This window comes from Hypanus sabinus, chromosome X1, assembly GCF_030144855.1.
Source record: "Hypanus sabinus isolate sHypSab1 chromosome X1, sHypSab1.hap1, whole genome shotgun sequence".
Taxonomy (NCBI): Eukaryota; Metazoa; Chordata; class Chondrichthyes; order Myliobatiformes; family Dasyatidae; genus Hypanus; species Hypanus sabinus.
In genome coordinates this window covers 13336308-13349229 of record NC_082738.1, presented here as the reverse complement: position 1 = coordinate 13349229, position 12922 = coordinate 13336308, and the positions used below count along the sequence as shown (strand labels likewise).

Below are 12922 nucleotides of genomic sequence, written 5' to 3'. Positions count from 1 at the left end.
CTTAGTGCTTTAAGTCAGCTCACAGAAAGACAGTAAGCAAATTCAGAATCTGACATTTAGAGAGCAAAGTACAAGAGACTGCAGATACTGAAATTGGAGTGGAAAGACAAACTGCTGGAGGAACGCAGTAGCTCAGGACCAGATGAAGGGTCTCAGCCCAAAATGTCAACTGTCCATTTCCCTCCAAGATGCTGCCTGACCTGCTGAGTTTTACCAACAGTTAAAGGATGACCCTGACTTCATTTACAATGAGAAGAACTTAAACTATTTTTAAAAAATTAATTTACCCATTGGGGCTTTTGGGCACAAGAACAGAAGAGACATCCTTTGCACTTGCTCAAAGTAGTCAGTGCTCTTTGTGATAACTACCTGTTCACTTTGTTAGACTTTTTGGATACCAACTCCCCTACCAAGCTGGGCCCAGCATCAAACTACTCTTCCCTGGGGATTGCTGCTCTAGCATAATAGTGATTCAAAATAGTGATTAATTTGGGGCATTAATAAAAGCAACATCCTCATTCAAAAAGTTGTGGGGGAGGGAGTGAAAAAGATGCTTAAAATTAGCTGATATCTAGTGGAGTGACCATTTTGGTGTCAAAGAGCTTGTGCTCAAGATCCAAGTGCAGAGTCTGATAAGGAGGTTGATGCAAATAAGGCATTGTCTTCTATTTAACTCGCTTTTCACTTCAGAAGTAGAAGTGGCTGTCAGTGGAGTGATGGTCACCTCCTGTGTAATGGGAGAAGTTGGGTGTCCCTGACCACCATACATGAAGTGTGTGCAGCTGCTGTTCCCCTCTGACCCTATGGTTGGACTGCCACTGAGTATGAGTTGTGATATCATGTTGCAGTTGTACAAGACATTGGTTAAGCTGCACTTGGAATACTGTATGCAGCTCTGGTCACCATATTTTAGAAAGTGTTAGTACTGATTAGAGTTTTAGTTGCAAGGAGGGATGGGTTTGCTCTCACTGTCACTGGAATGTAGGAATCTTGAGGTGGGGTAAGCTTGTGTCCCTCATTTTATCAACCTTTAAGGTGAGATGGTTGCAATATTTTTCCCCAAAGGTGGGTAAGTCCAAGGTGAGGGGAAAAGTTTAAAGGGGATCTGAGAATCAACTTGTTCCACAGAGTAGTGATATATGGAATGAGCTGGCAGAGGAAGTAGTAGAGGCAAATACGATAACATTTAAAAGGGGGATATGGACAAATGGGGATTAGCAGAGATAGGAGCATGGATGGGTTGGGCCAAAGAACCTGTTTCTGTGCTGTTTGACTCCATGTGATTGTGACACCAAAATGCTCGCTGTTCATTGAGTTTACTGCTCTTCTAATTTCATCTACTGTATGTACTGTTGACAAGGTCTGTACTCTGGGCCTTTCTAGAATAAAACCATTCGGTCTGCAAACATCACCCCAGTTGCCTCTCGAATTCTCCATCCTAATCCCCCTCCAAATGAAGCCATTATAGTGCAGCTCAAGTAAGTAACAGTACATGTTAACTCAACATCAGATCATCTATTATCACTGCTCCAGTTTGTTTGCCTCTTTTCACCTGGTCTCATCACCACCACCACATATGTTTACCTTTGATCTTTATTCAGTTCTTTCTATCTGTTGCTCAGCCCTTTAGGAGAACTAGCGAAAGCTGGTGATGCAAGGTCATTTAAGGTGGAAGAAGCAGCCCACTGAACACAAAAAAAATTGCACAAAGCTCAATTTGTTTCAAAAGAATTATTTTAACATTTTATAACATATAGATCTTAATGTTGATTCACACAATTCCTGTAGCTGGATATACAATCTAAAGCATTCATTTCTTACACAAAGGGTGGGAGTGGGGCTGCTCAATTCCCCAAAACAGGCAGCTTTTTAGTCTTTTATTATTTCACTGGCTTGATCTTCAGCTGCTGTCTTCAAGGCCTTTTGTCTCTGGAAGAAGCGGTAGACACGGAGACTGCAGAGATAGCCACCGTATGCTGTTAGTAATATCATTGAGCCAGAGACCACCTTGTAACCCATGTCTGCAAGTCTCTTGGAGGACATCATGGTGATGAATCTGAAATACATACACCAAGATTTAGCTGGAGAGGGGAAGGGAAGGGTTGAATTTTAACAAACTTGCTTGAGTGCTGTGGTTCTCGACCAAGGAGGGGGGTAATGGTTTTTTTTTTCTGGTTAATGTGTTTTCTATCAGCCAGGCATACTTCACCATGCACAAATAACCCAGCAAACACATGATCTCTGAAATGGGATCTGTCAGGGATAAACAATTCCAGATTCAAGCTAAAAAAAAAACAGGGATGTTTCAACCCTAAACCCTGCTGCTGTCAGAGGGGAAGGTGGATATTGAGCAGCTACATCCCCTGACCCAGTCACCAGAAGTGGCCTGGGATGGCCATAGGTAGGTAACCTGTACCTGCTGACTATGGTAGTCTCTGATCTGAAAGTGCTCAGTGCTGTGACTATGTGGCTTTTGTTGTAGAAGCTGGGGGAAGATGTGGTGTTCAAGCACTCGTGTCTGCAGGATAACACATTACACTCCAACAATCACTTTCAGCAAAGTCTGCTCTCCCACAGTCTTTCAACTGCCATATACAAATGTTGCCTACAATAGAGTATCCAAATAAGGAAACAGAACAGATTCAGATGTCACAGGATGCATAAGCGTTGATAAATTCCTAGGCTAGATGAGATTATCCAGGTTGCTTTAGGAAACAAGGGAGCTGGGGCACTGACAGATTTTTTTGCATTTTTTTTAGTCAGGAGAAGTACCAGTAATCTGAAGGACAGCTAATGCTGTATACTTATTTAAGGGCAATGAGCATTATGTCAGTGGTAGGAAAATTGCTAGAGAAGATCCTAAGGGATAGGATTTATATACATTTGGAAAGGGAGAAGCTGATTGGGGATAGACAGCATACACTTTGTGTGAGAAGAACATAAGAAAAATAATTAAGTAATTCGGCCCATAAATTCGAGTCTGCCTTTTGGTCACAGCTGATTCCTTAATTGCAGGACTGAAGAGAGTGGTGCGGACAACCCAATACATCTGTAGTTGTGAACTTCCCATGATTCAGGACATTTACAAAGACAGGTGTGTAAAAAGGGTCTGTAGGATCATTGGGGACCTGAGTCATCCCAACCTATTCCAGCTGCTACCATCCAGGAAACAGTACCGCAGCATAAGAGCCTGGATCAACAGGCTCCGGGACAGCTTCTTCCACTGGGCTATCGGACTGATTAACTCACACTTGATTTTGAGTGTATTTCTAAGTTACATTGATTGTTCTATGTATTATAAATTATTATAAATTACTGTCATTGTACATTTATATAGACATCATGTAAAGATTTTTTTACTTGTATGTGAAGGATGTAAGAAATAAAGTCAATTCAATTATAATCCCCCTCAACCTTATTCTCCCCATATCCTTTGACACGCTTATTAATCAAGAACTTATTAATCTCTGTTTTAAATATACTCAATAACTTGGTGTCCACAGCCATCAGTGGCAATGAATTCCACAGATTCCCCACCCTTACCTCTATTCCAAAAAGATGTCCTAATCTGACAATGTGCCATCTGAAACTATACTCTCCCAGTATTGAAAATGTCCTCTGCACATACACTCTACCTAGGCCTTTAAATGAGAAGTTTCGATGAGATCTCCCACCACATAGCCCCCCCCCCCACCCCAAACTCGTCTAAACTGAACTCCACCAAGTACGATCCCAGAGCCGTCAAACACTCCTTGTTCATTAACCTTTTCATTCTGGGGATAACTTTCATGAACCTCCTCTGGACAGAGCTAAAAAGTGCTCATAATACTCCAGATGTGGTCTGACCGTTGCCTTTATAAAGCCTCAGCGTTACATCCTTGCTTTTATATTCTAGTCTTCAAAAACGAATGCGAACATTGCATTTGCCTTTCTTACTGCAAGTTAACCTTTTGGGAATCATGCACAAGGACTCCCAAGCCCCTCTGCACCTCGTAATTTCTGAATTTGGCTCCTATTTAGAAAATGGTCCATGCTTTTATTCCTTGTATCAAAGTGCACGACCATACACTTCCCTACACTGTATTCCATCTGTCACTTTGCCCATTCTCCCAAACTGTCCAAGTCGTTCGTTCTACAGACTCCGTTTCCTCAACACTATCTGTCCCTCCACAAAGGATCATCTGGAAACTTAGCCACAAAAGCAATTGATTACATAATCCAGAATATTAACATAAAAAATAGCAGAACTCAACACTGTTCCCTGCAGAATATCACTAGTCACCAGTAGCCAACCAGGAAAGGCCCCCTTTATTCATAAAGACCATAAGACAAAGGAGCAGGTCGGCCATTTGGCCCATCGAGTCTGCTCCGCCATTTCATCAGGAGCTGATCCAATTTTCCCTTTAGTCCCATTCCCCTGCCCTCTCACCATAACCGTTGATGCCCTGACTACCCAGATACCTTTCAATCTCTGCCTCAAATACACCCAATGACCCAGCCTCCACTGCTGCCTGTGGCAACAAATTCCACAGATTCACCACCCTCTGGCTGAAAAAATTTTCTCGCATCTCTGATCTGAATGGGCGCCCTGCAATCCTCAAGTCATGTCCTCTCATACTGGACTCCCCCACCATGGGAAACAACTTTGCCACATCCACTCTGTCCATGCCTTTCAACATTCAAAATGAGGTCACCCCTGATTCTTCTAAACTCCAAAGAGTACAGTCCAAGAGCGGTCAAACGTTCCTCATATGTTAACCCTCTCATTCCCAGAATCATTCTAGTGAATATTCTCTGAACTCTCTCCAATGTCAGCACATCCTTTCTTAAATAAGGAGCCCAAAACTGCAAACATGATTCCAAGTGAGGTCTTATAGAGCCTCAACATCACATCCCTGCTCCTATATTCTATACCTCTAGAAATTAATGCCAACATTGCATTCACCTTCTTCACCACCGACTCAACCTGGAGGTTAATCTTAAGGGTATCCTGCATGAGGACTCCCAAGTCCCGTTGCATCTCTGAACTTTGAATTCTCTCCCCATTTAAATAATAGTCTGCCCATTTATTTCTTCTACCAAAGTGCATAACCGTACACTTTCCGACATTGTAATTCATTTGCCACTTCTTTGCCCATTCCCCCAAATTATCTACCTTGCCTGTTGGTTCCTCAAAGAATTCCAACAGCTTTGTCAGGCAAGATTTGCCCTTAAATAAGGTATGACTTTGGTTGAAACCACGTTGATGTCAGGAAATCATGCTGACTTCTGTCTATTTTATTGTGCGCGTCCAAGGACCCCAACACCTCATCCTTAATAATGGACTCCCGATATCTTGCCAACTACAGAAGCCAGGCCAACTGGCCTATAATTTCCTGGGGTTTTTTTTTTTGCCTCCCTCCCTTCTTAAAAAGATTTTCCAGTCCTCCAGAACCAAAATGTAGTGATTCTTGAAAGACCAATACTAATGCCTCTGCAATCTCTTCAGCTAGCTCCTTCAGAACTCTAGGGTGTACACCATCTGGTCCAATTGACACTTCTATCTTTGGACCTTTCAGCTACCCAAGCATCTTCTTGACTACACTCACTTCTGCCCCCTGCCACACTCGAATTTCTGGCACACTGCTAGTGTCTTCCACAGTGAAGACTGATGCAAAATAGTTCATTCACCATTTCCTTGTCCCCATTACTACCTCTCCAGCACCATTTTCCTACAATCTGATGTCCACTCCTGTCTCTCTTTTGCCCTTTATGTATCTGAAACAACCTTTGGTATCCTCTTTTATATCTTACTTTAGTAGCTAGCTTACTTTACTATTTCTTCTTATTTCTCCTTATTCTTAAGGAAGAAATGGCAAATGTGGCTGACAAATGAAAGACAGTGCATACAATGTAGCATATATGCAAAATATATGACACCGGAATGCGAGGTGACACTTGTGGGCTGACCCCAGCACATCCTTGGGTGTGTTGGTTCTTAATGCAAATGATACATTTTACTGTATGTTTTGAAGAACGTGATAAATAAATCTGAATTTGAATTGTTCCCAGAAGCTCCTGCCGTTGCTACTCTACCATTATCCCTGTTAGCATCTCCTTCCAATCAACTTTGCCCAGCTTCTCTCTCATGCTCTGTAGTTCTTTACTCAACTGTTATATTGATATATCCAAATTTAGCTTCTCGATCTCAAACTGCGTAGGGTGAATTCTATCATATGATCATTGCCTTGGGGTTCCTTTACCTTAAGCTCCCTTATCAAATCTGGTTCATTACACAACACCCAACCCAGAACTGTGTTTTCCCAGTGGCCTCTACCACAGTTACTCTAAAAAGTCATCTCATAGGCATTCTACAGATTCCCTCTCTTGGGATCCAGAATCAACCTGATTTTCCCAATCTACTTGCCCTTTTTACATACCTTTTCTGTCTCCCATTGTAATTTGTGCCCCACATCCTGACTACTGTTTGGAGGCCTGTTAACTTACATCAGTTTTTTTTACCCTTGCAGTTTCTCAGCCCACAAGGATTCTACATCTTCTGAACCTGCTATTTCTTTGTAGGATTTTATTTCATTTTTGTTTAACCAACAGAGCCATCCCAACCCCTCTGCCCAACTGCCTGTCCTTTCAATACAATGTGTATCCTTGTATGTTAAGCTCCCAACTATAATCTTCTTTCAGACTAGACTCATTGATGTCCACACTATATCTCTCCATTTCTAACTGTGCTACAAAATCATCTACCTTATTTCATATACCGCCTCACCAACATAATTTAAGTTTTTTTCTGAGGATGTATCTAAGAAAATTCGAAGTTATTTGTGATAGTAACAACCTGGATGTTAAGTAGGAGATATGATTAGTAAGTCTGCAGATGACACATGTAGCATTGCAACGCGTAGTCTTAAATGTACCTTTCAAATATGGATCTTCTTTGACACCAGGGAATTGTTTTCTTTGTTCAAACCTTAAAAGCAAATGATTATGATTAGAATAAAGGCAACACAAGTCCTTTCAACACCCTCACCAATATCACACTGTAAACCATTAACCTGCCATCAAACTGCAAACAACAGGTATAAACTATTAATAAAAACAAGGGATTCTGCAGATGCTGGAAATGTAGGTGAAGGGGAAACCTACAACTTCCCAGTTTCTCACTTTATTCCCCGCCCTCCACCCACCCACCCATCTTCCCCCTCACCTGGTTTCACCTATCCCCGCAGCTTGAACTCCTTCCCCTCCACTAATCTCCTTATTTCTGGCCTTTGCTCCCTTCCTTTTCAGTCCTGATGAAAGGTCTTGGACTGAAATGTCGACTGTTTATTCCCGTCCACGGATACTGTCGGGGATAAACGACTGACATTACTGGACATGATGTCACGTTGATTGAATTAAGTGGCAATCAAAGCAGGATAACAACAGAAAATAAACTCTTCTCGGGCTTCCAGCCGGGTACAAGTGTCAATTATAACCGACGTTTCATGAAACGCCAGTTACTATCAATACTTGTACCCGGCTGGAGCCCGGGAAGAGTTTATTCGTCATATACCCTGGATAAGCAGTAGATCCTTTTTCAATAACAGAAAATGTTTCAACTTCTGGAGGTTCTCAGATAGGGCCAACTCCTCTCTGCTCCAAGCCGGGCTCCGATTCCCAACCCACGGCTGCTGCCAGCAGATGGGGTGCCCCAGAGGTTGTAAAGCGGGAGGTAACCCCCACCACGGGCCCAGAGGCTGGCCCTCGGTCTCGGGTGCAAGGAACAACGAACGACCCGGCAAGGACAAGCAAACGACCGCCGGTGGCCGTTTCAGCGGCAAGCCGGAGGCTGTTCACAGTGAAGGGCAGAGCCCCTGACCCTTGCACCGTGGTTTTGAGACTCATTTTTACCGAACAGGAGCGGGGCAACGAAGTGCGAGCAGGACCCACCGGAACAGGAAGCGGCTGCTGATTGACAGAGGTCGGTGGGAGGGTTCAGACAGTGTCCTTCTTGGTATTTTGTGCCCTCAGTAATAAGTATAATAATTATATCGGTGAGCGTCGACATAGATTGGGAGACCGCTTCGCCGAGCACCTACACTCCGTCGGCCAGAAAAAGCGGGATCTCCCGTTAGCCACCCACCAATTCCACTTCCCGTTCCCATTCCGACATGTCAGTTCATGGCCTCCTCTAGTGTCGTGATGAGGCCACACTCAGGTTAGAGGAACAACACCTGATATTCCATCTGGGTAGCCTCCAACCTGATGGCATAAACATCGATTTCTCAAACATCTGGTAATGCACCCCCTCTCTCACCTTATCTCATTGCTTGTACATCACCTCCCTCTGGTGCTCCTCCGCCTTCCCTGTGTTCCGTGGTCTTCGGTTCTGTCCGATTAAATTCCCCCTTCTGCAGCCCTTTATCTCTTTCACCTATCCACTTCCCAGCTCTTTACTTCATCCCTCCCCTTCTCCTGGTTTCACTCACTTATCACCTGCCACCTTGTACTTCTTCCTCCACCCCCCCCCCCCCCCAGGATTGTCATGTCATGATTGTTTGCCCTTCATCCTAAACAATGTCTGGTTATTGTGTACTTTTCATGCTAGGGACCATGAGTGAACAGCAGAAAACCATGGATGAGCTGGACCCTGATCTATAAATAGCAAAGATTCACCAGGCTGAATTTTGAATTTTGGAAGGGTATGATAAAATGGCTTCACAGTCTACCTCGTTGTGACCTTGCACTTTATTGTTTACCTGCACTGCACTTTTTTCAGGAGCTTTTATATTCTGCATTGTTATTTTTTCACCTTATTCAAACTTAATCAACAGTATGTTTGATCAATATGAACAGCAAACAAGATTAACTTTTCACTGTATCTCAGTGCATGTGACTATAATAAATATGTATCTCAAGCTGTATTTTGTCCTAGAAGAACATGCACAAAATGCTGGAAGAACTCAGCAGGTCAGCATCTATGGAAATGAATAAACAGTTGACATTTTGGGCCAAGACCTTTCTTTGTCCTAGAAAAATTAAGTTTCACTTTTTACAGTTAACAGACTACTAAATATTTTTAGATAAATGGAATATAAAAAGTAAAAATCAGATGTGTATTAACAGCAGTCGGTGGTGTATTAGCAAGGTAATTCACCTTGCACACCCTAGCTGATGGGAATTCAGCAGTATTTATTGAGAGATCCACAGGCTCAATCCTGACCCGTGCTGCCTCTGTGGAGTTTGCATGTTCTTCCTGTTGAATGTGTGGGTTCCCCTGCCCCCCAAACCTCAAATGCTCTGGTTGTCTCACACATCCCAAAAACATGCAAGTTTGAAGATTGGCTGCTGCAAATTGTCCCTAGTGTGTAGCTGAGCGATAGAATTTGAGGGCAGTTGATGAGAGTGTGGGGAGAAAACGGGTTACAATGGAACCAGTGTAAATGGAAGATCCAACCTTTTCAATTTCTACCTTCAGAACATCATTGTGATAAATGAACAAATAATGCAAGGAATAAAATTCAGAACACTGAAACCCTGAGCACCTTCTTGGTATAATGTAACTTTATTTAACTCACAATATATTCTACAGTTGCACTTGCATCACATCACCCGTCACAGCACGATTCAAAGAGGTTCTCTCTTTTAATTGCTTTTTTTTAAGAAAGGTTGTTGGTCCTAAAAATATATAGAAAGAAATGAACTTTCAGTCACAAAAAAAACTGTACATTATAAAAGTGGCAACAGCAAATGTCATATAAAAGGGTTCTCCTTTTTGGTAAAAGGAATAAAGGAATGGGTTTTTCCTATGCAGACCAGTCTGCTCCCTGTGTAAATGACTGATCCCACTAGATGAATTTCCATCTTGACTATTAATTTTTTTTCAAATATTTTTCACGGGTTTTCTCTGTGAGGGTTGATAGTGTTCAAGAACGGGATGGTCCCTTCCCACTTTGCCACTTACTAAACATTGCGTATGTTTGTGCACACAAGTGTAGTACATTTCCATTTATGAAAACACCAGTTAAGGACCCAGGAGATCCAAAAGACAAGAAGCTCAGGTAGATACCAGGACTAGTGATGTATTTCCCAGGCTGTGGAGCAAAGACTTGATGCTTCTTGTCTGCTACTTGATATCATTTATAAAATGATCAGCTTTCATTATGAGCTACAAAAATGTTTGGGAGAGGACAAAGATGACATTCCTTAAACGAAGAGAGGTCCACGTTTCCTGTTGCTGTACTGTTACTACCCCCGGTACCTGGAGACAAGCTTTCATTACCTTTCCATTACAAACATTTTGTAGGGTTTAAGTTCTCAAAATATGCCTTAGTGGCCTTTTTCTACATATTCTAAAAATGTTAGCTGCTGCAGGGATTGGGTAATGGGCCCTGGGATTGGACAAAGGAATCAAATGCAATATATCCACGTTTGGTGATAATGCAAACCTGGGTCACAGTATTGCCTGCGGAGGTGCTCTAGTGCCAGGGTTCCCAACCTTTTCTATGCCATAGACCCCCTGCGTTAACCAACAGTCTGTGGACCCCAGATTGGGAACCCCTGTCTAGGGGAGATGAATGGACAAGGATGTGGCAGATGGAATATATTGTGGTAAAAGTAGGTTGCCCACTTTGGTGGAAAAAATAGGAGAATGGATTAGCAACACACACACACAATAATGAAGGAACTCTGCAGGCCAGGCAGCATCTACGGAAATGAATAAACAGTCGCATTTTGCTTGCGCTGACAGATTATAAAAAAATATGGATTTTTTTTAATGATAGAAGATTGAAAGGTGTTGGTGTTCAGAGGGACCTGAGCTTCCTCTGAAAGTTAACATGCAGGCTCAGCAGGTAGTGACTCACCAGCCTTTGTTGCCAGACACCTTGAGTGCAAAAGTACACACATCTTACTAAAACTATACAGGATCCTAGTGAGACCATATCTGAAATATTCCCTACGAGTCTATTCTCCCTACCCAAGAAAAGATATTCTTGTTAAAGACGGAATGCGTCAAAATGGAAGATTCACCTGATTGATTCCTGCATCTGTCAAATCCTGTAAGAATTTTTATATTCAAATCATTTTCAGTAACTCGAGCATATAGGCCCAGTCTGCTCAATCCCCTCTAAGAACAATCTCTCTCTCTGCTAAGAATCAACCTGGTGAACATGTCCTATGCTCCACTACAACACCCTTTATAGCAGGCTTCAGAGCAGATCTCTTATGTAGCAGCTCCCTTTTAGGAAGCTTGTTGGTCCTAAAAATACATTGAAACTGTCAATCACAGAACAAATGTAACATTATAAAACAGTGACAAAGACAAATGTTAAATAGAAAGGTGTTTCCTTTGTTAAAAGGAATAAAAGAATGGGTTCTTCCTATTCAGATCAATTTGCTCACTCTGTTAATGACTGTCCTAATTTCCATGTTGGCTTAAATTAATGCTTTCAAGATATCATTTCCTATGGGGTTTCTGTGCAATGGTTGATTGTGTTTGAGAATGGGTCTTTCTGGAACAGTTCATCCTGAATGCATTGAAGGCTTCCAGGAAGATTCTGATCTCAGATACTGGGGGGACCAGAGATCTGAATTCACAGTTCCACTGAAGACCAGCAGGAAGGTGCTCAGAGCCAGAGTGGAGGCACAGTGCAATTGAACACCAAACAACCGCTGATGCTGAAATAAAAACAGAAAAACAGTGGCGGAGGAAAGAGCTGGGTCAATACCTTTTCATGAAAACCTGATTCATAAGCTCCAATTAAGTTTCATCGACACTAAATGTTAACCCCAGCTGCATTTACCGGTTTTATTGGAGGGAGAGGAGGCTGCTCCAAGGTCAGGTTTGTCCCTCAGGGCTGTTAGAGCTGTTTACTGTGCTCAAGGCATCATTAGGATGCAGTCTACTGGGTCCACCTCCACCCTTCTCTGCTGAGATTTTACCAAATTATTAGGATTGTGAGGAAGTACCTTAGCCCAAAGGTCTCTCCAAACTGCATTTTTCCATTTTGCACATAACCTAGCTGTGTGCGGTGATTAAACTGATGTCAGGTGAAATTACTGTAGGATCATCCACTGAGGCTTTATGGGTGGAGCTGATAAATAAGGGGACGATTGCATTGTGGGGGGGGGGGGGGCGGGGTTGTACAATAAATGACTATTTTCAATCACTTTATATTGCTGCAAATTTGTCTGGCTTAAGCTTAATCGTGATAACTGCAAACACACCTATTCCACAGCAGTCACCTCTTTTGCAGTTTAGATCACCTATGAGGGGCAGTCTGTACAATCTCCAGATGCTCACATATTCGTTGCTCCTCCAAAACCAGATTTCTTTCCTGTCGCTGTCACTGGCAACAGGTTGCAGAGTGCCAAAGATTGTTGCGTGGAGATACCCTGAAAAGTGTACTGAACCCAGAGTAGTGAGGCAACACGAGGCTGTGTGTGATTCAGTACAACAGTCCCAGCAATGTTCTCTCTTTCAATTAACTTCAGCTCACTTTTAAGAGTGGAGGGAGAGGAGGGGGATAGGGTTGGAAGGAAAGTGCAAAGAAATGTAGTGACAGAAAATCAAATAGATTTCACTATTTCTGACTGAGGTATGACATTCATATTCATTCCTGGGGGAAAGAATATTATTCTACTGCAAGAGAGAAAGCTTGATGAAAATTTATCTGGTAAGTTTGTAATAATGGCTATGGTTGGTCCAGGATTTCAGTGGAAAGGGTTTTGCAAGGCGCCATTCCAATGCCCAGATTGGGAACTCATTGTTCCTTGAACACTTAATACAGTACTGTAGCTCAGTGCAAGACTACGACATAAAACATAAATAATATCATTTACTAAATGACACAAACATAAATAGACAATAATGAAATCAAAGACTACTGGTAAATATATCCCTTTCAATTATTTGTACTGCTTATCTCAGTTGTGAGTGAGG

The 12922-nt window shown here is 42.4% G+C and overlaps 1 protein-coding gene and 1 long non-coding RNA gene across 7 annotated transcripts; one reads left to right on the top strand and one right to left on the bottom strand.

Moving 5' to 3' along the window:
* Positions 1-1716: 1716 nt before the first annotated feature.
* On the bottom strand, positions 1717-12652 carry LOC132384600 (cytochrome c oxidase assembly protein COX14 homolog). 6 transcript variants are annotated; one of them, XM_059955835.1, is made up of 3 exons: positions 9558-12652; positions 6915-6967; positions 1717-2056 (listed from the first exon to the last, which is right to left on the bottom strand). In XM_059955835.1, the coding sequence occupies exon 3, from the start codon at positions 2044-2046 to the stop codon at positions 1870-1872; it is 177 nt and encodes a 58-aa protein (XP_059811818.1). In that variant the 5' UTR covers positions 2047-2056; positions 6915-6967; positions 9558-12652; the 3' UTR covers positions 1717-1869. The 6 variants fall into 6 exon arrangements, with proteins under 6 accessions (XP_059811818.1, XP_059811819.1, XP_059811820.1 ...); XM_059955836.1 differs by lacking the exon at positions 9558-12652 and adding an exon at positions 8297-8435; XM_059955837.1 differs by lacking the exon at positions 9558-12652 and adding an exon at positions 7930-8065.
* LOC132384601 (uncharacterized) lies at positions 8138-8994 on the top strand. The gene is made up of 2 exons (XR_009508939.1): positions 8138-8275; positions 8588-8994. It is a non-coding gene; the product is annotated as an uncharacterized LOC132384601 (long non-coding RNA).
* Positions 12653-12922: the final 270 nt, after the last annotated feature.